The following is a 24,276-nucleotide window of genomic DNA, read 5'->3' as shown; positions in this document are numbered from 1 at the left end:
GCCCACCGGCCGAGCGGAGCGGGGCTGGAGGTGCGAGGCTAGAGCTCGCGTCCGCGCTCGGCCGCTCCAGCTCCACGCCCGTGCCTGGCCCGGCGTCCCGGCTCAGGTAGGTCCGCGGGGGGCGGGTTGTGCGGGACCGGGGGCGCCTGGGGCCGCGCTGCGGGCTCAGGGGTGTCTCGCCGTGCCGGAGAGGGCCGGGGCTGCCCGTGCCTCTGCACCCCGGCGCGTCCGCGAGGACGCCGGGTCTGGCGGCGGGGTCGTCTCCGCCGTGGACCGTCGGGGCCAGGCGGCCTCCTGCTGCCCCGGAGACCCTCGGCCGCTGTTGGCCCGCCGGGGCCCGGACGGCCGGAACCGGGCGCTGTGGAGCGGGCCAGCCTCAGCGGGCAGCGCCGCCGCGGGTCCTCGGGCCCGGGAGGGGCGTCCGCCGCGGGGCCCCCCCGCTCCTCGCTCTGGCGACCCCGCCGGCCGACGGCCCCCACAACAGCCCGTTAGAGACCGCGGCGTGGAAAGAATGAACTGGGGTCGCCGAGCCCCAAGGACCCCAGGCGGCTGTCACCCCAGAAACAACCGCAGACCCTCAGGACTCAGCACGACACTTGCGGGGGTGGGGGTTGTGCCCTCGCTGAAGCCCACGCCGGGTTAAGAACCAGGCTCTTGGGGGCTCTCGGTTTGGAAGGAGACCTACATTCGCAGGTACTGAATCAGGATTCACAGTAGCGTGTAGGGTGGGGAGCAGAGGAGCGGCCCGAGAGGGGGACCGTGCTCCGGGCCGGGGCGGGGCGGGAGTTGCCCGTGGTCCGGCGTGCGGGGGAGCCCGGGTGTGTGCGCGCGCAGCGGGAGCGCTGGGGGCCGAGGCGAGCGGGGCCGCGGCGCACCGGCCTCCGGAACCAAACCGCTGGCCCTGCGCCCTGAGTTCTCAGCCGACGGGGCCGGCGCGGCCCCGGGCTCATCGCCCACACCTGAGAGTCATTTTCCCCGCCTGAAAGCCGCGTAGCTCACCTGGCGGCGCAACAGTTTCCTAGCCGGTTTCCTGTCTCCTTACAAAACCCATCATCTAAGCCGCAGCAGGAGGAATCCTTCACACGAGGTACATTCTGTCACCACCTCTGCTAAATCCTCCAGTGGATCTCTACCGAGGATAACAATAAACCCAAGCTTCCCCCCTTGCCTCACGATGGCCCTTTTATGTATGCCTTCCCGTGCTCTGGCTTCACCTTCTTCCGCTTTCCTCCTTGCTTTTAATACTCCAGCCACAGGACACTCCCGTCCTCAGAGAAGTCTCACTGCTCCTACTCCCGGAGCTCTGTTTAACTCTGCCTGGCACACTCTCCCACCAGATCTCTGTGGTTCGCTGCGTTCAGTTCTTGTTCAAATGTCCTTTGTCTTGGTGCCTGGGGGGCTCGGTCTGTTACGCGCCTGACTTTTGGTTTCAGTTCAGGTCCTGATCCCACCCTGGTGAGATCTAGCCGGGAGTCAGGTCCCGTCTGCGTTGGCAGCGGGGAGCCTGCTTGAGAGTCTCTCTCCGCCTTTCCGCCCCTCCCCATCCGCCTGTGTGCCTGCGCTCTCTCAAAATAAGTACCCTTGAAGTCAAACGTCCTTTATCAAGGAGAGCTTTCTCAGCTACTGCAGTTTGAGATAATCTTCCCCAGTCACTGTGTTCCCTTACGCTGGTTTAATTTCTTCTCGGCACCGTCTCGAGTGGGTATTGGTTTTGGTTTTTGGTCTGTCTCTTCTCTGTGGCCCTGCCTGCCTTGCCGGCCTCTGCATCCCTAGCGGCTGGAAGAGATGCGTTTGTGGCAGCCGCGGCGGCAGGACGACGGGGATGAGGCCGATGCCGGCAGACTGGATAGAGGTGTAGGCCTGTAGGACCAGGATGGCGTGGCAGTGGAAGTGAAGACGAGGGGCCCCAGGCCTGGCTGTGCTGCTCTTGACTTGGTCTTGGTCAGGTTACTCTGCTAGTTCCCGTTTCTGGGCCTTCTCTTTGGATCGCTGGGATACTGGCTGGGAGAAGAGCAGAGCTTAAAGGGACGGGAGAGGGGCCCCACGGGGGAGGCAGAGCTCCAGCTCTCCTTTCATGCTCTGCTGTGCAAGTGGTTTTTTCTTAAAACCCCATTTTAAGTAACTCCCCCCAAAAACCTGGGGGAAAGAAGAAACTTCCAAGAAACTGGGGAAAGAAGCTTCAGACAGACCTGAAGGGTGTATTCTGGGGTCCCTGTGGCTCCCTTTCTCTGGAGGAGCAAAGGCCCTGGGGCAGCACCTCGGTCATCTCTGCGACATCCTGCACAGGGCCTGCCGCCAGCAGATCACGGTGCACACTATTTCAGGGGAAATGGTTTGACTTTAGATTCAAGGGCCCTAAATGCTTAGAATGTATTTCACTGGAAACTAGCTCCGTGCCATTTTTATAAGATACTTGAGTTTCCTGGGACATGCTGCAAGTGCTCATGGTTTCTCAGTTTTTTAAATTTTATTATTTTTTAAGTAATCTTGACACCTAACTCGGGGCTCAAACTCGAGTCGCATGCTGTGGGGTGTCTGGGCGGATCAGTCGGTTGAGTGTCCGACTTCGGCCAGGTTATGATCTCGTGGTCCGTAGGTTCGAGCCCCGCATAGGACTCTGTGCTGACCGCTCAGAGCCTGGAGCTGCTTGGGATTCTGTTTCCCTCTCTCTCTGCCCCTCCCCCACTCATGCTCTGTCTCTGTCTCAAAAAAATGAATAAACGTTAAAAAAAAAAAAAAAAAAGAGTCGCACGCTCTTGGGACTCAGCCAGCCAGCCAGGCCACTCCATGGTGCCTCAGTTTTAAGGTGGCTGCAAGTCGGGGGTGCCCGCGTGGCTCGGTGGGCTCAGTGTCCAGCTCCTGATTTCGGCTCAGGTCGTGATCCCAGGGTGGAGCCCCATGTCGGGCTCTGAGCTGAGCATGATGTCTGCTTAAGATTCTCTCTCCCTCTGCCCCTCCCCTGCTCTGTCTTGCTCTCAAAAAAACAAAAAAAACACAAAAAAAAACGCAAGTCCTTTTGGGGAAAAAGTTGACCCGAGAGCCCTCTGATGACAGCAGAAGGCAAAGGCTGGCACAGCAGGTGTGCCTACCTGTCCCCTGGGAGAGGGACTCTGGAAGGAGGCACAGGAGACACCGAGAAGAGCTAATGGAAGGGAGGCCGGCAGGGACTCGGCTGCTGGGTGGGTGGCCGGCCGGGGACGTGGCTGGCGGCTCACACGGCTCTCTCTTTGCAGGACCTGCCATGTTTCGCAGGCTGGGTTGGCTGGTCCTGTACAGCCTGGCTGTGCTGCTGCTCAGCTGCCTGCTCTTCCTGAAGAAGGAGGCCAAGCCAGTGGGGGGCCCCACGGCCCGCCAGCCCTTCTGGGCTCCCCCGGGGCCCCGCCGCAGCCAGTGTCTCCCCAACCGCACAGTGGCTAACGTCTCCCTGTCTCTGCCCAGCCGCCACCGCCTCTTCTTGACCTATCGCCACTGCCGCAACTTTTCCGTCTTGCTGGAGCCTTCCGGCTGCTCGGATGACACCTTTCTGCTCCTGGCCATCAAGTCGCAGCCCGGCCACGTGGAGCGGCGAGCCGCGATCCGCAGCACGTGGGGCCGGGTGGGGGGCTGGGCGAGGGGTCGGCAGCTGAAACTGGTGTTCCTCCTGGGGGTGGCGGGGCCTGCGCCCCCAGCCCAGCTGCTGGCCTACGAGAGCCGGGAGTTCGACGACATCCTGCAGTGGGACTTTGCCGAGGACTTCTTCAACCTGACGCTCAAGGAGCTGCACCTGCAGCGCTGGGTGGCAGTTGCCTGCCCCCAGGCCCACTTCATGCTAAAGGGAGATGACGACGTTTTTGTCCACGTCCCCAACGTGCTGGAGTTCCTGGAGGGCCGGGACCCGGCCCGGGACCTCCTGGTGGGAGATGTCATCCGCCAGGCCCTGCCCAACAGGAACACCAAGGTCAAATACTTCATCCCCCCCTCCATGTACAGGGCCCGCCACTACCCACCCTACGCCGGGGGTGGGGGCTACGTCATGTCCCGAGCCACCGTGCAGCGCCTCCAAGCAGCCGTGGAGGAGGCTGAACTCTTCCCCATCGACGACGTCTTCGTGGGCATGTGCTTGAGGAAGCTGGGGGTGAGTCCCGTGCACCACGCTGGCTTCAAGACATTTGGCATACGGCGGCCCCTGGACCCCCTGGACCCCTGCCTGTACAGGGGGCTCCTGCTCGTGCACCGCCTCAGCCCCCTGGAGATGTGGACCATGTGGGCGCTGGTGACGGATGAGGGGCTCAGGTGTGCAGCAGCCCCTCTGCCCCAACTCTGAGGGGTGGGTTGAGTGAGTGGACCCAGTGTTGATTTTTCCTATCATGAGGACACGTGAGAACCTTGAATCTTGACCTGAGGGTCTATGGGAAATGCTGACTTCATTTCTTCATTTTTGTAACCCCCACCCAGACCTTGATAACTGATTAAAAACACTGACCCCTGGCTGACCTGTACCGGCATGTGTTGAATGGGAGCAAAGTTCGGCATAGCAGAGGCTGCCAGAATTCTCGTGGCAGGGTGGGGGTGCGGTGGTTCCCGGACCCCCTAGGGGCTCTGCCAGGCTGGGAGGCAAAGGAGGCTGCACAGGGCCCCAGAATACAGACATTTTTTGAAGTGCAAAAAACAAAACTATTCTCCTTCAGATACAGGAAGAAGGAAACAAGAGGCGTGTGTTGGAATATGTCCTGTTGAGCACCAGGTAAACACTCTGCATTCAGCTCCTTAAGAAAAATGGACTTTTGGCTCCTGGGCCTCAGGTGTCCTTACAGGCAAAGGGGCCAGATCACAGAAAGGATTAGAAACACTTAAAAAAAAAAAAATCTTAACAGGCTCCCCATTCCCCCAAAAACTCACGTCCCTATGGAGGGAGCAAAGACTAAATCAGATTTGAAAATGCGAATACGACTGCAAACAGGTTAAACTGCTACTGAACTTGCGGGCAGGACGGAAGAAGGACCCTCTCTCTGGCCAGGCTGCTGAGATGCTCTGGGTGGGAGGTAAAAAGATTGGGTGGAAAGCTGGGGGGGTGGGGGGGGGTGGTGGTGGTCAAATGTTAAACAGGGCGCGCGGTGCCTCAGGGCTAAGAACCAGGTCCGTGGGGAAATGGGTCAGGCACTGACAGCTATGGCCTCTGGCCCGATGGGCCAGGGCAGGACCTGCTGACTCCTCTCTGTGCGGAGAGAGCCAAGCGGATCGTGGCCCCGGGGCGGAGCCGGCGACTCAGACGGACGAAGGCTGGGCAGCTCAGGCACTCAATCCTCCCGCAGGTAGGCTTCCTGCTCCGGTTCCGCCCTCTCGTCCCCTTCCTCCTGAGTTTTCTGACGGAGTTCCTCTGTCTGTGCTTCTGCCAACTTGGTTTCTGCTTTCTGGGAAAGCTGGCGCACCTCCTGCACCTGGGACTTCACCAGCTGAATGTGATTCCTGGCAGTTATAGAGGCCTGATCTGCTCCTGCCAAGAGATGGCACGGTTAGGCTGAATGGCGGAAGGGTAGAAGGCGCGGTGGCAAAAAGGAAAGCCTGGGGCTCCCTGTCGTCTGAGCTCCTCTTGGAGACTCGCCCTGCCCTCCCTCTCTGCACCACAGAGAACTGTCTCCACGTTCAGGTCTGCATACTTCTCCAGCCATCCGCCCTCGTTATTCATAATTACTACAACCATCTCTACAGCTACACAGCTCTTAGTCTAGACATCTTATGAATTTACGCAAGTAACACATTTCTTTTTGACAAATTAATAGCTCATTAAAGTGTCAAAGATCTCTTTAGTCAGCCTACCTAATCTTCAGAGATAACCTCTGCTGGAAGTTTAATGAGCATCTTTCGCATCTTTTGTACATATGGGATGCACAGAGAAATATTTTGCTACTTTATAGAATGGCACAAAAGGTATTTATTGAACATATTTTGCAAGTTTGCTTTTTCTTTAAACATGTTTTCAGGCTCTATCATTCTGTTTACCTGCTACTAGTATATTTCATCATACAGATATGCACACTTATCAATTCATCTATAGATGATCTGGGTGGTTCTTTTCTACCTTACTGTATTAATAAGAACCTTCAGCACAATGTTAAAAGTTAGTGGAGAATAGCAAGCATCTTATTTTGACCTTGATGGGAATGCCTCTCATAGTTCATTAAGTAGGAGTACTTAACCTTGATTATCATGTTAATAAAACTGTATTCATAACTGTACTGGGATTGAAATCATAAATGGGTATTACATTTTACTGAAGGCTTTTGGGGCCTATATTGATATTACACCGCTGGCTTTTCTCCTTTAATCTACTGTAGATAATCTCAAGTAGGAAATTATATTGATTTTTTTTTTTTCCCAGTGTTGAAGTATTTTGTATTTTGCAGTAAATGGCTAGATCTTACTTTTATGTATATTCTTAAGTGATACTGACCATAGTTCTTTTTTTTGTTTCGGTACTGGCCTAGTACAGTTTGGGATCAGGCCTAGGCCAGCTTTATACAACGGTTGGGAGGCTTGCCATCATTTTCTGTGTACTGATACACTTTCTGTAACGTAGGATATGTTCCTGAAAGATTTGATAAAGCTATCCCACAAAACAGCTGGGTTTAGTGTCCACTTTTGGGACACAGAGTCTTTGAATACTGTTTCAACCTTTATGGTTATTGGCTCTATTTTGATTCTTTACTTCTTTGGCCAATGTGGGGTTTCCATAAAGACTATAATATTGATACAATTAAAAACCCTCCGTATCTGTAACAGCCCTTTCTAATGTTACTTTTGCCTTCTAAAAAGTCCTACTTGCCAAAAAAATTTTTTTTCTTTTTAAGAACCAGATTTTGCCCTTTTTCTTTTTATTTTGAAAGCGAGAGCACATGAGCGGGGGAAGGCAGAAAGAGAGGGAGAGACAGACAGAAATCCCAAGCAAGTTCCTGACACTGTCTGCCAGGAGTCTGAGGGGCTTGAACCCATAAACGGTGAGATCATGACCTGAGTTAAGAGTTGGGTGCTTAACCAGCTGAGCCACCTAGGCACCCTGATTTTGCCTTTCTGATTATTTTTATCTTCTTACACCTTTTATTTCATTTGTTCTACACTGGGTGTACAGTCCCCTATTTCTAAATGGGTTACAAGTTCAGTTTCTTCATTTTCAGTACTCGGTACACTGAATATTCCCTGTCATTCATGGCTGTTCTTTGAATTTACGACATACCTCTTTAAAGGTGCCCCAGGTCTCTTTAGCAGCTACTTTATCTGCAACTCTCTCTGTCTGCTGCATACTGCACTTGTCATCACCGTTTCAAATATTTTTCCATTTCTATTTTGATTTTTGGTCAGAGAAGGGGGTAAGAGGGAATTGGCTGAGGCTTTGTCACCTGGCGTAAAATCCATTTTTGTATGTGCTCTATTTGTTTGAGAAGAATGTATTTGGAAGGGGGGCCAAGTTTTATATTTACTACGTATACTTGATGAAGCTTTTAAAAATCATTGTTCCAACCCTTCACAGCTTTACTTTTTTTAGTCTTGATCTGGGAGTCTCTGAGATGTGTATAAAACGTAACTTTTCCTTGTAAATCTCAATTTTGCTTTATTACATTTTCATGATATATTTTTGTTAGTGTTGAATATTTACTGATTATAAAATAATTTAAAAATCACCCATTACTCCAACATCCAAACTATATTAGCATTTTGGTTCATTTCCTTCCAATATTTGTGTCTTCAGTTTGTTGTTCCATCAATGCCTTATAGTTTTCAGAGTATGCATCTTTTGCCTCCTTGGATGAATTTATTCCTAGGTATTTTATTCTTTTGGGTGCAATTGTAAATTTTCTTAAATCTTTTTTTTAAACAACTGAGGATGAAGTTAGCTGTGGACTTTTCAGGTATGGCCTTTAATGTATTTGGGGATACTCCCACTAAGCCCACTCTGCTGAGAGTTTTTATCATCAATGGATGTCATATTTCATCAAATGCTTTTCTTTGCATCTATTGAGTTGATCATATGGTTTTTATCCTTCTTCTTGTTAATGTGAAGTATCACACCGATTTGCAAATATCAAACAACCCTCTCGTCCCTGGAATAAAGCTCACTTGGCCTTGATGAATGATTTTTGTAATGTTGTTATTGAGGATTTTTGCATCTATGTTCCTCAGAAGTACTGCTGGCTTCTGGTTTTCTTTTTGCAGAGTCTTTCGTTTTGGTATCAGGGAGGGCTGAATTTGGAAATTTTCGTCTATTTTTTGGAATAGTTTGAGAAGAACAGGTATTCTCTCTTCCTTAAAAGTTTAGTATGATTCAATTTGGTGAAGCCATCTGGCCCTCGACTTTTGTTGGGAGTTTTTTTGTGTTTTGTTTTTTTTTTTTAATATTAATTTTGAGGGAGAGGGAGAATCCCAAGCAGGCTCTCCACTATTGTGGGGCTCAATCTCATGAACTGCGGGATCATGCCCTGAGTCAAAATCCAGAGTCCGATGCTTAACCCACTGAGCCACCCTGGTGCCCCAGGAGTTTTTATTACTGATTCCATTTCATTACTAGTAATTGTTCTGTTCAAGTTTTCTATCTTTTAATCATTCATTTATTTATTTATTTATTTTTAACGTTTATTTTTGAGACAGGGAGAGACAGAGCATGAACAGGGGAGGGTCAGAGAGAGGGAGACCCAGAACCCGAAGCAGGCTCCAGGCTCTGAACTGTCAGCACGGAGCCCGACGCGGGGCTCGAACTCACGGACCGCGAGATCATGACCTGAGCCGAAGTCGGCCGCTTAACCAACTGAGCCACCCAGGCGCCCCAAATTTTCTATCTTTTATTCGTTCACTTTTGGAAGATGTAGGTTTCTAGGAATTTATTATTTCTTCTAGATTGTCCAATTTGTTGGTATATGATTTTTCATAATCTTTTATAATCCTTTGTATTTCTGTGGTATCGGTATGTGGTATTTCTGTGGTATTCTCCATTTCTGATTTTTTTAATGTTTGTTTATTTTTGAGAAAGGGAGACAGAGCACGAGCAGGGGGAGGGGCAGAGAGAGGGAGACACAGAATCTGAAGCAGGTTCCAGGCTCTGAGCTGTCAGCACAGGGCCTGGCGCAGGGCTCAAACCCATAAACTGTGAGATCTCAAACCCATCAACCCAAGACTTGAGCCACCCAGGTGCCCGAGTCCTTTTTTCTTGTTTTTTTTTTTAGGAGTCTAAGGTTTATCAATTTTTGTCTGTCTTTTGAAAGAACCAGCTCTTGGGTTCATTGACCTTTCCTTTTTTTTAAATTTCCTATTTCTGCTCCAATCTTTATTATTTTGTTCCCTTCTACTAGGCTTTAAGTTTTATTTGTTCTTCTTTTTCTAGCTCCTTTAGGTGTAAGGTTAGTTTTTTTTGAGTTTTTTTTTTTTTTATTTCTTAAGTGAGGCCTATATTACTGTACACTTAGAACTGCTTTGGCTGAGTCCCAAAGATTTTGGACCAGTGTGTTTTCTTTTCTCTCCATGTATTTTATTTCCTCTATGATTTCTTGGTTGACCCACTTGTTCAGTAGCATGTTGTTTAGCCTCCATGTATTTGTGTATTTTTCCAGATTTTCTTCTTGAAATTGATTTCTAGTCTCAATTCATTGGGGTCAGAAAAGATATTTGATAAGATCTCAATCTTCTTAAACTTACTGAGACTAGTTTTGTGGCCTAACATGTGATCTGTCCTGAAGAATGTTCCATGTGCACTTGAAAAGACTGTATACTCTGTTTTGTGATGGAATGTTTTGTGTGTTTAGCTGTTAGGTCCGTGTGGTCTAATGTGTCGTTCAAAGCCACTGTTTTCTGTCTGGATCATCTATCCTTCTTTTTTTTTTTTTTTTTTATTTATTTGGGGGTTGGGGGGGGGAGAGCGAGAATCTCAAGGAGGCCCCGTGCTGTCAGCATAGGGCTGGACATGGGGCTCAATCTCATCAACTGTGAGATCATGATCTGAGCCAAAATCAAGAGATGCTTAACTGAGTCACCTAGGCGCCCCTGAATCATCTATCCTCTGATGTAAGTGGGGTGTTAAAATCCCTTACCATTATTCTATTACTGTCAATTTCTCCCTTTTTTGTCTGTTAATATTTGATGTATGTATTTAGGTGCTATGTTGCGTGCATATTCGTTAACTGTTATGTCTTGTTGGATTGATTCCTTTATGTAATATCCTTCTTTGTCTCTTGCTACAGGCTTTGTTTTAAAGTCTGTTTGTCTGGGGGTGCCTGGCTGGCTTGGTCAGTTAAGTGTCTGACTTCGGCTCAGGTCATGAGTTTGACCCCCACATCAGGTTCTGTGCTGACCATGTGGAGCTTGCTTGGGATTCTCTCTGCCTCTCCCCAACTCATGCTTTCTCTCTCAAAAGTAAACACACTTAAAAAAAATTAACAAGGTCTATTTCTGATAGAAGTATTGCTACCCTGGCTTCCCCCCCACCCCCCCCACTTCATTTGCATGGCATATGTTTTTCCATGCCTTCACTTTCAGTCTGTACGTGTGTTTAGGTCAGAAGCGAAGCTCTCGTAGGCAGCATAAGTGGGTCTTCTGTGTCTTTTGGAGCACTCAGTCCCCTTCCATTTAAAGTAATTATTGACAGGTGTGTACTTACTGCCATCTTGTTAATTGTTTTCTGGTTGTTTTTATAGTTCTTCTCTTGCTCTCTTCCCTTGTGAATGTGATGGCTTTTTAAAAATTTTTATTTTTGAGAGACAGAGTGGAAGAGGCTGAGGGGCAGAAAGAAGTGGAGAACAGAGGATCCAAAGCGGGCTCGGCGCTGACAGCAATGAGCCTGAGGTAAGCCTTGAACCCACGAACTGCAAGATCATCACCTGAGCTGAAGTTGGACGCTCAACTGAGCCACCCAGGTGCCCCTGATGGCTTTCTTTAGTGGTTGTTTTTGTGTGTATCTATCATAGGTTTTTGATTTGTGGTCACCATTTGGTTCATATATAACATGTTATATGCATCAGAGTCTATATTAAGTTGGTTTCTTAAGTTTGTAAGCACTAAATTTTTACTCTCTCTCCACATTTTACGTATATGATATCATTTCACATCTTTTTGTGTATCCCTTGACTCATTTTTCTATCAATTTTTACTACTTATGTGGTTTAACCTCTATACTGGCTTTGTAAGTGAATAATCTAATACTTTTACTATATATTGGCTTTTACGTGTGACATTTTTTCCTTTCATAATTTTCTTCTAGTTATGGCCTCCCCCCCCCGCCCCCCATTTAAAGAATTTCCTTTAACATTTCCCATAGGCTGGTTTAGTGGTGATGCACTCCTTTAACTTTTGTTTGGGAAACTCTCTCTCCTTATATTTTGAATGATAACCTTGCTGGGTATTCTTGGTCATAGATTTTCTCCTTTTAGCACTTTCAGCACGTGCCACTTCCTTCTGGCCTGCAAAGTTTGTGCTGAAAAAATCAACTAGTAGCCTTATGGGGTATCTCTTGCATGTAACTATTTTGCTGATTTATTATTTTTTTGATGTTTGTTTATTTTTGAGAGTGAGCGAGCAAGCAAGCATGGGGGAGGAGCAGAGAGAGGAAGACACAGAATCTGAAGCAGACTCCAGGCTCTGAGCTGTCAGCACAGAGCCCGCCACGGGGCTTGAAATCATGAACTGCGAGATCGTGACCTGAGCCAAAGTCAGATACACTTAAGTGACTGAGCCACCCAGGCTCCCCGTACTTTCTGCCATTTTAATTGTATATCTTGGTGTGGATCTCTTTTGGTTCATCTTGTTAGGGGCTATTTATGCTTCCTGGACCTGAATGTCTGTTTCCTTTTCCAGATTAGGAAGGTTTTCTGCCGTCTTCTCTCTTCTCCTTCTAGGATCCCTATCATGTGGATGTCATTATGCTTGATAAAGTCACCGAGTACCCTTAACCTATTTTTACGTTTTGCTGTTCAGCTTGTTTTCCATCACCCTGTCCTCCAGATCATTGATCTATTCCTCTCCCTCCTCTCACCTTCTGTTGATTCCCTCGTGTATTTTTTATTTCCATTGCTGAATTCTTTATCTCTGGTTCTTTTTAGATTTTCTCTTTGTTGAAATTCTGAGTGCATCCCCTTTTTCTCAAGTCCAGTGAGTGCGTTTATGACAATCACTTTGAATTCCTTATCAGGCAATTGCTTAATGACTGATATCTTCTGGATTGCTTTAATGCCTTTAGTCTTGAATCCTTTTTCGGATTCTGACATCGCTCCGCTAGAGCTTTTTGGGATAGCTTTCTTTTTCTTAATAATGGCTCAGTTTAGCTTTTTATAACTTTCAACCTTCCTATACATTTTGTTTTAGGTATCTCTGTAAATCATTTTTGCTGTGATTATTTTTTTTGAACATATTCTTAGCTATTGCAATTATTGATGTTGGTACTTGTTCCTTTATTTACTTCGCATTTTCTTTCTTTTAAATCTTTATCAAGTTTTCATTTGTTGTAAGCCAATGTCTATCTCTTCTTAGCATGCTTTCACTTCTTCCCTGAACTGATTTAAAAAATTTAACACTCAGGGGGCACCTGCGTGGCTCAGTTGGTTAAGCGTCCAACTTCAGCTCAGGTTACGTTCTCACAGTTCATAAGTTTAACCCCGTGTCAGGCTCTGCACTGACAGCTCAGAGCCTGGAGCCTGCTTTGGATTTAGTGTCTCCCTCTCTCTTTGCCCCTCCTCTGCTTGTGTTCTCTCACTCTCAAACATTAAAAAAAAAAAACCTCAAATTTTGACAAGTTTTATTAAATTTTTTTCATTATTTTTATCTCAGTTGCTCCTTTTTAAACTAATTTCTTTACTTACAAAGCAGTTTTTCCAGAAAGCATATGTGGTTGGTAAACTTTTGAGTCTTTTTATATCTGAAATAATACTTGGCTGGATATAAAATTCTAGGTTATTGATTTGTCACCTTGCATCTAGGATTGCTGATAAGACTGATTCTTATAGTTTTTTTTAGGATTCTTTGTATATTTCATATTGAGCTTTTTGCCATGATTTTAAATTGTGAGCCTTTTTAATCAGTTTTATGAAAAGGTCTTTTTCCAGATAATGCTTACACTTTCCCTTTTCTCCAGCTCAATCTAAGCCTGCCTGGATGATGAAGGTTGCCTGGGAATGTTCATGCTGTAACACCTCAGCAAATCTCCCTGCTCACTGCACATCTCCCACCTCTGCTGTGGCACCGCTCTGGTGCTGCTTTCGTGTAGTTGCTGTTTCACTCTTCATTCCAATCCTGCTTTTAGTTCACTAACAATTCTTTTTTGTTTTACTTTAAAAAATACATACATATGTTGTGGGGCACCTGGGTGGTTCAGTCAGTTAAGCAGGTGACTCTTGATTTCGGCGCAGGTCTCGATCTCGTGATTGAGCCCCGCATCGGGCTCTGTGCTGACAGTGAGGGGCCTGCTGGGGATTCTCTCCTTCTGCCCTTCCTCTGCTCATGCACTCTCTCAAATCAACATTAAAAAAACCAAACATATATTATATGCTTTTTTTGAAGATATGGCACCAGAGCCCCTAGTTTGTTATCCCGAAGTCAGAAAACAAAAGAGCTGACCCTAGGCTTCTAGTCTGAAACGAATTCAGGTAAGATTAAACTAGTTTTATTTAAAATATTTTAAATTCAAAAACATCCAGCTCAAGCCCACTGGATGGATAGTGAGGGTCAAAAAACATCCTGGTGAATGGGATACAAAAGTGGAGGCATTAGAATTGGGCTGAATCCCAGTCTGGCTGCTTACTTACCCCACGGGTTTCTTAACCCTCTCTCCCCATTTTCTTCATTTGTAAAGTGGGAAAGATCATCCTCAAGTTCCTTAAATTGAAAGTGCCTATAAAATACTTACAACATATACTCAATAATTTGTCTGGGCTCCGCCACTGACTAGGATTCCAGGTTTCAGTAAGGTTCACACAGATTGATGATCTCAAGTCTCCTCCAACTGTGTCCCTCTGTGACTAGTTATTCATAAATATCGGTGTTATGAAAAGAATAAAACGCTTGGGGTGCCTGGGTGGCTCAGCTGCTTAAGCGTCCAACTCTCGATGCGCACTCAGGTCGTGATCTCGCGGTTTGTGGGATCAAGCCCCGCATCTGGTCCGCACAGACAGCATGAAGCCTACTTGGGATTCCCTGCCTCTATCTCTCTCCTGTTCTCTCGCTCTCAAATAAACTTAAAAAAAAAAAAAAAAAAAAACACACAAAAAACACAAATGCTTAAAAATCTGGGGTACTTGGGTGGCTCAGTCAGTTAAGCATCCTGACTTGGTTTGGGCTCAGGTCATGATCTCAAGGTTTGAGCCACGCATCCGGCTCTGCACTGACAGTGCGGAGCCTGCCTGGGATTCTTTCTCCCTCTGTCCCTCCCCTGTGCTCTCTCTCAAAATAAACAAACATTTAAAAAAAAAAAGCCTAAAAACCATTTGGACACAATCATTTTCTAATTGGCAGCAGCTGCACCATTTTCTAGACACAGACTACCTGGCGAATGGAGATGGAGACATTTTTTCAGTCAGAGCCACAGGCCTTAGACTATCTCATCTAAATCCCTCTTTTTACAGCTAGATGAAAACTCAACTGGCACACTGGTAGTGAAAACTGGGACCTACCAGTCTGGTATGCGGCCTCTGCCGCCATCTCTGAAAGACCAAGGGCAGTCATCCAAGTGGTTTCCAACTTCAAGTATTCTTGTTGCTTTGAAGTCATCTGTAAATTAAACACAGCACTTCAGACAACGAGAGGCTCATAAGCACATTAAAATGGACTTAGAGTAGTAGATTCAGAGAACGGTTACTGGTTAGACACCTTAATTTACTAATTTAGATACCAGAATGAGGTAGGGGCACTAATACTGAAATGTCTAATAACTTTTTCTTACCTCAACTCTGGCTCCTATGATCACCTGCCACACTTCATCTTCCTCCTGTGAATTCATTTTCCCAAGTAAACTTGTATATTGTCGGTACAAAGAAATCAAGGTGTAAACGGCCTACAAATATAGAATAAATAAGTGTGAGTAAAATAGGTGAGACATACTAGGATTAGTGAGAATTACACCTCAAGGAAATAAAGTCCTGTTATAGCCAACCAGCTCTTCACTCCTTCCACCTCACTGAAATCGCACTACTGTATGAGGTAAAGGCATTATTCTAGGACACGAGTGTACCCACTAGTCCACTTTTGTGTTTTTAAAAGATTGTTAGCAATTCACACAGAGAATACAACATAGAAGAAAAGCCCAGAAGGCTGAGGGGGAAAGCTGCCAACAAATAAAGGCATAATAAACCTATAAATGATACCTATTAGCTCAGATTAGTGGTGGTTTTTTTTTTTTTTTTTCCAACGTTTTTTATTTATTTTTGGGACAGAGAGAGACAGAGCATGAACGGGGGAGGGGCAGAGAGAAAGGGAGACACAGAATCAGAAACAGGCTCCAGGCTCCGAGCCATCAGCCCAGAGCCTGACGCGGGGCTCGAACTCACGGACCGCGAGATCGTGACCTGGCTGAAGTCGGACGCTTAACCGACTGCGCCACCCAGGCGCCCCAGATTAGTGGTTTTGAAACTATTCCCACAGAGAAGCCCCTGGTGCTGCAAGTGTTAGACTCTGCACCCCTTTGCCCCTAACTGAACCCAATCAGCTTTGTTCTCTGGTCTTCTACTGCGATGCTGTATTTAAAGACTTTAAAAAAAAAAAAAAAAAAAAAAGTTCCTGGAAAAAGTCTAAACACCACTGACTTAGGTCGAAGCCTCAGCCAACTTTTGTAAAGGACCAGAGAGTGAATATTTTAGGCTTTGTGGGCCCTATAGTCTCTGTTAAAACTATTCAGTTCACAAAAACAGTCATAGACAACATAAAAACAAATGAGACTGGCTACGTTTCAGTAGAACTACGAAAACAGGCATCAGGCTAGACTTGGGCTACGAGCAATAATTTGCTAACCCCTGGTTTAGACAATCAAAACTTAAGAGGACACTTACCTTAGTATATTCAGTGATTGCTTCAATCAAAGCATACGTGGTCTGAGAGAGAAAGGTGGAGGTGCTATCTGTTACCAAAGACACAGCTCTCCTCATTAATGCATCATTGCTAAGAGAATGAGGCTCCAATTTCTGAAAGACACAAACATTTTCACTCAACTTCTAACCTAAAGCTCCAACCGAGAATTTCATCATAGATAGCCAAGTGAAAAACACTGGTCACACTGCAGCTGCTTCTTTGTTTTCTCATTAGGCTCTACTTGGGCTAATAAAGACAATATATGGAAATAACTCCAGAGTATGCTTTCTGTCCACTTTTATTCTTTATGCTCTGCTCCAAAAAGCCAAGCACTTCTTTACATGAAGTAGGTCTAGTAATTATAACCAACAAATTTCAGAAAGTTGTGATTCATTCATGAACACAGTGTTAGATACCTGGGATATGAAGACATATAGGATATATTCTCTGTCCTCAAAGATTTCAGATGGGGAAGGGGAGGAGCCGGGGCTAACAGAGAACTTGAGAAATTAATGCAGTCAAGTACCACGGAGTTGTGGCAGAAGTCCATACAAGCTACAGTGGGGGCACACACATGAAAACAATCTCTTCTATGTTGAATGAAAAGAGCTTAGAAAAGGCTTCACAGAGTTGATGACAATTAAGCAGAGTCTAAGTAAATGGGCGGATGGGGGAGAGCAATTCTGGGCAGAATGAACAGTAGAGTCTTGGGTGGGGTTTGGGGACTCTTCACTCTGACCTCAGTTATTATTTAAAAAAAGCCAATATAACTTCTCAAGAGTTAAGGTAATGTAGCCACCTTAACTAAACACAGGTCTCCCCTGCTTTCGCAAAGTTTGTGTTAAGCCACTTTTCTTTTAAGAAAGATTTACAGAGGCACCTGGGTGGCTTGGTTGAGCGTCTGACTTCGGCTCAGGTCATGATCTCTCGCAGTTTGTGGGTTCGAGCCCCACACTGGACTCGCTGCCGTCAGCGCAGAGCCTACTTTGGATCCTCTGTCCCTCTTTCTCTCTGCCCCTCCCCCGCTTGAGCTCTCTCTCAAAAATAAATAAACGTTAATAAAAAAGAAAAAGAAAAAAAGACCAACATTAGTACCTGATCTCAATAACCAAAATATGTCTGGAGAAGATTTTCAAGTTTACGAAGAAAAAAAAGCTGTTACTGTACGAATGTCTTTCCTGAAAAGCCAAGTGGCATAATGTGAACGTTTGGAAAGATGCTCTTTGTTTTACGCTGAATTACCAAAGGCTTCATAGGAACGCTTTACTTTCGGGTCATCCCTGACTCTGCCTTTTCCTTCCTCAACAGAGCACTGATCGTATCAGAACAAAGAAACCAATTCCTTCAATCCTGTGTTGTCTTGTTTTTGCTATTTAGAGTGTAAGCCCAGAGAACCGCTGCCCATTGAAAGTAGCCATCAAGAATTATCTCTGACACATGAACAAATCCAGAATTTCGTTTACCATATTTATCTTTCATTCAATCAAATAAGTATTCCTTATGTACCTTCCGTTCAGGGGCTAGAAAGACTGGGAAGAATATACACTGTTCACTGGAAGCTAACTTTTGTATATTCTAACTTACGTCTTCACGATTCACTTTACAATGCGTTTCATTTGTTCCTTACAACGGTCCACGTATTATCACTTCTTTTTTACAGATGGGGAAATGAAAACTCAGAATAGTTTTATAAACTTTCCCCAAAAGCCACATAGCTAGACTTCAAACCACATCTGCACCCAAGTCTGTACCCTTTCCACTATGCTCTGCTGACTCAGGCGAGCGCCAGATAGATTATCACCAAATATCAAAATGTACAACACAAGGGATAAGAGGGAGATCACTGTTGGCCAGAAACTCTGAAAGGCTTTCAAGTGAGGTGGTACTTGGGCCTGAGACAGCTAGGATGAGAACTGTCAGGCAGCCCAGGGAAGAAGAGATAATGAGAAAAGAATACATCTGTTGCATGCGGGGGATGTTTAGGGATCTAGCCCGGTTACAACAGACGGCACAAGGAAGGGGAGACCAGCGAGGACACTCGAGTGCAGGGGCACACAATGGAGAGCCACTGCAGGTTCTGAAGAACAGAAAAGGAACTGCCATTCCTACGGATAAGGACCAGAGGCTCCTGCCATGTGGCCTGGGACTGAGGTAACTGGGGCTTAAGAGAGGTGTATGAACTGAGAAAGGACAGACCCAAAATACCCTTTTGAAGGAAGGAAGGAAGGCTGTCTTAATTATGGCAGAAAACGGCCAGTGTTCAAGTCAGGGTTTTAGGATTAATGCTTCGCAAGCAGAGATGAGGTTTGGCGCGAGGAACAAAAAGGTGCAGTCTCAGGAGTAAGCCTCAGAAGATGCTGAAAGGACGTGTGGGAAGTGAAATCAATCTTCTTGTTGTGATAAACACACACGTCAGTATCAGAAATATCTTGCCAAAATGGGGTTTGCTCTTTCCCAAAAAGCGCACAACCAGTGATGGTTTTAATAAGGCGCCACCTCCATATCACCTGTCTGCCTGATAGCACCTAGGTGTCTACCAGACATCTCAGACTGTCACTTCCAAAACTCTCGATTTCATCCTCCCAAAACCCACTCCCCTCCACTCCAATAAATGGCAACTCCATTCTTTCAGTGGCTTAGGCTTTTTCATTTTTTACTGTTTATTTTTGAGAGGGAGAAAGAGAACGTGAACACAGGAGGGGTCAGGGGGAGGGCAGATGATCCAAAGATGTCTCTGCACAAACTGCAGAGAGCCCGATGGGGGGCTCGAACTCAGGAACTGTGAGATCATGACCTGAGCCGAAGTCATGCTTAACCGACTGAGCCACCCAGGTGCCCCTGCTTAGGCTTTTTAAAAAACCTTGGCGGGGCGCCTGGGTGGCTCAGTCGGTTAAGCGTCCGACTTCGGCTCAGGTCACGATCTCGCGGTCCGTGAGTTCGAGCCCCACGTCGGGCTCTGCGCTGATGGCTCGGAGCCTGGAGCCTGCTTCTGATTCTGTCTCCCTCTCTCTCTGCCCCTCCCCCATTCATGCTCTGTCTCTCTCTGTCTCAAAAATAAATGAAAAACATTAAAAAAAAAATTAAAAAAAATAATAATAATAAAAATAAAAAACCTTGGCATATACTCCACATTCAATCCATCGGCAACTCATGCTGACTGCGTTTGGTCCAACTTCTCCCCACCTAAACTGTTGCCAGCCTGCTCCAATCCTGGACTAGAACAACAGTCTCCCATTGGTCTTCCTAGTTCCACACAGCAGCCTTTAAAAACTTACATGAGATCGTAACAGCCTTGTGTTCAAATCCTCTGTGCCTTCCTTTTCGGAATACAATTTAAAGCCTTACAATGCCAAAAAGGACAAAAAGCTGAGTTTGATCCTCAGCTAATTTTCTGGCCCCATCTATTACGCTCTCTTTCTCATTCCACTCCAGCCACATTAACCTGTTTGCTGTTCATCAAACATCAGACATACACCTGCTTCTACCCCTTTGTACTCAAGAGTTCCTTCTGCCTGGCAAACTCTTCTCCAAGACATTACCATGGCTCATTTTCTCATTCTGATCCCTATTTAGACATCACCTTATGAGAATAGCCCTCCTGGGCTACCCTTTCCTACCTAAAAACAAAACAACTCCCTCCAAGCACTCCCTGTTCTCTTATTCTATTTGTTTCCTGCACAGCACCGATCACCTGGCATTTATATTTATTTTCTCCCCTTTTCCCTAGAATGTAAATTTTATGAAAGCAGGAACTTTGTTTTGTTCTTACATTTCTAGCAATGGCACATTAAAGCTGCTCAATAAATTTTTGTTGAATGAAAGACTACTCTGTTGATACTGTAATACCCTCGTCTTATTCCTCTCCCCTCTTTGTACAATTTGACATACCGTTCCTACCAAATGGGACCATTGAAACGGGAGTATTAATGTATTTGTTCAGTTATGAAGAAATAACGCTGGTATGGTAGAAAGGAAACTGTCGCATGGGGGTAGGAGCACTGGGTCAAACTAAGACCTTGTCTGAGGGCTCGGTGCGCCCCGCCCCCGAGACTTCAAGAGGGCACAGTACACTAAGAAACAGTGACACTACAGTATTTTTACCTGTGCAATGGGAACTGCGCACAGGGTCACGCCAAATCCAACCGCCACAGTTTTGTGCCAGGGTCTTATCAATTCTGAGAAGCAGCGCTTCTTAAAGTTAGCCACGACAGGAACACACCGTCTGTACCTAGAAGTCAAATTTAATAAGGCGTAACTACCAACCTGTAATTCGTTTGCAGGGGCTGAAAACTCACACCGGGCCGAGCAGGAGCCTAAAATGAGGCGCTGGGTCGGCCCGCCAGATGACAGGGCTCGTGAGGAAGCGCGTCGGACTGGACAGCCCAGGACTCGATCGAAAGGGCAACCGCTACCCAACTCCCGTGAACCGCTGCCGCGCGGGGAGGCGAGCCCGGTGGTTTCGGACTTTAACCGGTGGCGGGTATGGAAGTTTCAAAGGCGGTCTCAAAGCTTTTTAAAAACCTCAGGCCAAAATAAACGCTTCTGCGGGCAGCATTCAGCTCCGGAACTCGGGTTGAGGTTTCCAGGTGTCCCCGAGAGTCCCCGCTAGGCAACACCTGCTGGAGTCCGCAGGTGCCGCGAAGGGCTCCCCGGTGTGCAGAGGACGCACCCAGCAGTGCCCGCGCGGGGACTGACCAACTCCCCTCCTGCCCTCAGGGAACACTTCCTTGGACGATCGGCCCCCCGCCAGGGCCTCTCCCCTTATCTCCCTCCAGTGGTTCCGATGGGCTAACGGGAACTCGCCGGCAGGCCGAGGCACTCCAGGAAGCCAGCCCGAGCTTGTGGGGCTTGGCACTCGGCCAGTGGAATAACGGGAAAGCCGTCAGCGAGAAACAGACCCCGGGCTTGGCCTCCAGCCCGGGGCAACAGTCAGGAGGTCCTCGGATCTGAGAGGGGCGGGACGCCGGGACCCGCCCGGCCGAGAAGCCAAAAGCGTGCCACCCAGGCGGCCGCTGCCATCCCGGCCATGGCGCCCCCTGCGGTGCCTCCCACCCTGCGGCACCGCCCTTGCACCCGACCACAGAAGTACCTGAAGAGGGAGGCTACGCTCCGCGACACCCAGCTCCTCAGAGCCGCCATCCTGCGGCGGCCGGACGCCAGACGCACACGCCGGAAGTGACGCCACTTCGTGAGCGGAGGACGGGGCGCGGCCTCTTCTTGAGTGGGCCTGGCCCCATGACCGCACCCCCGCCCGAGAGAACAGTTGGGATTGGACAGTCTGGAGGGAAGGGGCGGGGCTTAGGGTAACGGCAGTAACGACCGCGACGAGCGCCCAACCGCCGCAGCTTCCGCGTGGGACTGGGCGGGCCCCGGGCCTGAGGGGGGGCTGAGCGGGCGGAGCGGAGTCGGCCGTCGTGAGAGGAAGTTGGATACCTACCCGGGCGAGGCCCTGCCTCGAGAGGCAGCCCGGGCCCGAGCGCGAGGCGCAGAGTTCTTCCGTCGGGGGGTGGAATGTGTCCGGCAGGAGGCGGAGCAGCGCGCGGTGGCTCCGGCCGCTGGGGGCTGGCACGAGGCGGGCGGGGCGGGGGGCGGGGCTGCGGGCGCTGTCACTTCAGCACCAGGAAGTAGGTGGTCCAGCCGGCCAGCAGCAGCGCTCCGATGAGCACCGTGTAGCTGAGGAGCACGAAGGCCAGCAGCTCCCGCAGCAGCTGCAGCACGTGGATGGTGGACGAGGCCGGCATCGCAGGGAGCGGGAGGCCCGAGGACCTGCGGGGCGGGGGCACTCTGGAGTCCCTGGGCGCGCAAAGACGGTCCCCCCCCCCCCCCCCCCGTAAGCCCACCCTCCATCGGCCACTCCGCAAGCGCTGCTGAGCCGGGCGGTGTTATAGACAATGTGGATACAGGGGGGCTAGGCTAGCTCCTGGCCCTCAAAAGAGTAAACATGCCGCCCTAAGGCTGAGAAAGCCCCAAGTGCTGACTTTCTCCCTAACAACCATCTGGACGCCCTCTTTGCATTTACACTAATAGAAGTCTTTTAAACCAAAAGTTCTCCTTGTTCTATGACTCCTAATCTGGATCTGGGTTGTGAGAAGAGAGAAGCCTGTCTGTTCTCAGTCTCCGCTGCTGCATTAGTCTTCATCCCTGGCTCTCTCTTCCCATCCACCTCCTGCATTTTTAATGCTGTGAGTGCTGCTAATGGCCTAATGAAGTAAAGCTTTCTTTTCCCATCACTCAAGCTGCGGCCCCAGCTGCCCGTGCTGCCTGGGAGGGGAAAAGGAGAGGGACCCATTTGGGTGGGAGAAGGCAGCAGGTCCTCATTGAAGCCCCTCGGCAATTCCCTGGACCCCAAGGCTTGATAACATGCCGTCTGAGAGTCTTTTGCGTTATAGCCTGGCACGCTTGCCCTTCTGGCCAGTGTTGCAGAAGTGCCAAGCAGCGGGCATCAATTTGATTCCGGGCTTATCTCCTTCCCATTGTCCCCTTGTGCATCTGCTCCAGTCCTGTTATCTTCCACCGCCGATGGAATCAATGGCAACAATCTCTTTACCTCCATTGCTGTCCTGCCCAGCAACCTCCCCTCAGGCCCAGCCACTAGCTTCCTTCTCTCCCCATTTTACTCACTCAGCAAAGTTTCCACAACTCCTCCGCTGCAGCAGCTCCACGGTTCCTCTCCCGGTCTGGTGTCTAAAGGCAGGCGTGTGCGTACTCCAGTGGCCTCGGCAGAGCTGTGGGATATTCAGGCAGCAGCTGCGCTCACCAACTAGGTGTGGTCTAGAGACCAATCAGAGTCTCCCCGTGGTCCCTGAGCAATCAGGGAGCTGCGCACGGCCCGTCTCAGGCCAGGCGGGGCACTGGCAACCCTGCCTGCCCTCCGCCCATTTCACGGCCACAGCCCACAGGGCTCTAACGATGCCTGCAAAGCTCCCGAATCAGACGGGCTGAGCAAGTGGTACACGAGGGGATTTTTCATGTCCCTTCTTGTCTTGCTTTTCTAAACACCGCGGGTGGGATATAGTGCAAATCCTTTTCTAACCAACATCGAGAGGAACCCCGTCCTACTCTGTGTCTCAGAGTAGAAGAACCGATATACAACTTTCACTTACAACTTTCCACCTAAAGCAAAAGCTGTTGTCTGAAAAAACACGTAAGTGCGAGCATGCATGTATGTGAGAAACAGGAGCTTAGAGAACCAAGAGCCCCTGAGTGCTTGATTGTAAGTTACAGAGTTTAGCACTTTAGAGATGAGATACAGTCACCTTCCCAACGAGCCTACTTCTAATTTCAACTCCAAATGTGATGCAAAAACAGCCAGTAAGGATGTCAGCAAATAACAGACCCTTTCCCAGATGGACAACGAAGGGAAAGCACAAACTTTATACTGTTTCGGATTATTTTGCTTTTTGCTGTAGTTTGTGATTAGAGACTGTTTTTTGACCTTTAAAAATAGATGAGAGTGTGGACATCAACCCTTTTATCAACATCATCATCCACAAGCAAATGGCTCCTTAATTTAATCAGGGTCTGTTATTATCAAATCACTGCCCCGGCCGCAGCCTGGCTGAAAACAGGAGCAGAACATTATCAAGCTGCCCAGGAAGCCAGCGAGTAGTAATTGCTCCCCCAGAGAACTGGTCATCTGAAGGGCTTCTGTGTCCTGCCTAGTGACAGGAAAGAAAGTATGGCTAAGATTTATGCCCTCACCCCACACCACAGCAACAGATGAAAAAGAGAGCCTAGGAGAGCAGGCTCAGCTCTGTCTCCTTATACTCTCCTGTCCTTCAAATGGACGTCTCAGAGCAGTTAAATATTCTAGCCTCTGCAGACTCTGGTCACCACGAAGTAACGGAAGCGAAGAAACATTATGTGGCTTGAAATTCACATGCATTCATTTAGAAGTAAGACCCACCGAGAAAGTGGACATACTGCCTTTTTGTTTTAGATCACTGGTTGACAGAAAGGCATCCTCTATTTTATACAGGAGGTCCTCAAACTATACGAGTATAATACATCTGGCTGTAGAGTATAATTCAGTCTCTCCGTGATTCAGTTCGCGTGATGCTGCATTTCTATGCCTTGCCATCTTGACCACAGCCTCTCTTTCAGTCTGCTTTAGACACTCAGTGCGTTTGGTATTTTTTTAAAAAGTATTTCTTCTTGGGGCGCCTGGGTGGCTCAGTCGGTTAAGCATCCGACTTCGGCTCAGGTCACGATCTCACGGTCCGTGAGTTCGAGCCCCGCGTCGGGCTCTGGGCTGATGGCTCGGAGCCT

General features: G+C 48.2%; 2 protein-coding genes across 4 annotated transcripts; one reads left to right on the top strand and one right to left on the bottom strand.

Moving 5' to 3' along the window:
- The first annotated feature begins 17 nt into the window (after positions 1 to 17).
- Positions 18 to 4,873, top strand: B3GNT4 (UDP-GlcNAc:betaGal beta-1,3-N-acetylglucosaminyltransferase 4). Of its 3 annotated transcripts, XM_042909570.1 has the most exons (3): positions 512 to 693; positions 987 to 1,087; positions 3,234 to 4,873. In XM_042909570.1, exon 3 carries the CDS (start codon positions 3,242 to 3,244, stop codon positions 4,301 to 4,303), a length of 1,062 nt encoding a protein of 353 aa, XP_042765504.1. In that variant the 5' UTR covers positions 512 to 693; positions 987 to 1,087; positions 3,234 to 3,241; the 3' UTR covers positions 4,304 to 4,873. The 3 variants fall into 3 exon arrangements, with proteins under 3 accessions (XP_042765505.1, XP_042765504.1, XP_042765503.1); XM_042909571.1 differs by lacking the exons at positions 512 to 693; positions 987 to 1,087 and adding an exon at positions 18 to 106; XM_042909569.1 differs by lacking the exon at positions 512 to 693 and having other exon boundaries at positions 862 to 1,087.
- DIABLO (diablo IAP-binding mitochondrial protein) lies at positions 4,694 to 21,301 on the bottom strand. The gene is made up of 6 exons (XM_042909572.1): positions 21,098 to 21,301; positions 20,110 to 20,236; positions 15,990 to 16,121; positions 14,888 to 14,998; positions 14,619 to 14,715; positions 4,694 to 5,473 (listed from the first exon to the last, which is right to left on the bottom strand). The coding sequence occupies exons 1-6, from the start codon at positions 21,145 to 21,147 to the stop codon at positions 5,277 to 5,279; spliced, it is 714 nt and encodes a 237-aa protein (XP_042765506.1). The 5' UTR covers positions 21,148 to 21,301; the 3' UTR covers positions 4,694 to 5,276.
- Between the last annotated feature and the right edge of the window lie 2,975 nt (positions 21,302 to 24,276).

Source organism: Panthera leo, chromosome D3, assembly GCF_018350215.1.
Source record: "Panthera leo isolate Ple1 chromosome D3, P.leo_Ple1_pat1.1, whole genome shotgun sequence".
NCBI classification, from domain to species: domain Eukaryota; kingdom Metazoa; phylum Chordata; class Mammalia; order Carnivora; family Felidae; genus Panthera; species Panthera leo.
This window is presented reverse-complemented; position numbering and strand designations above follow the sequence as displayed.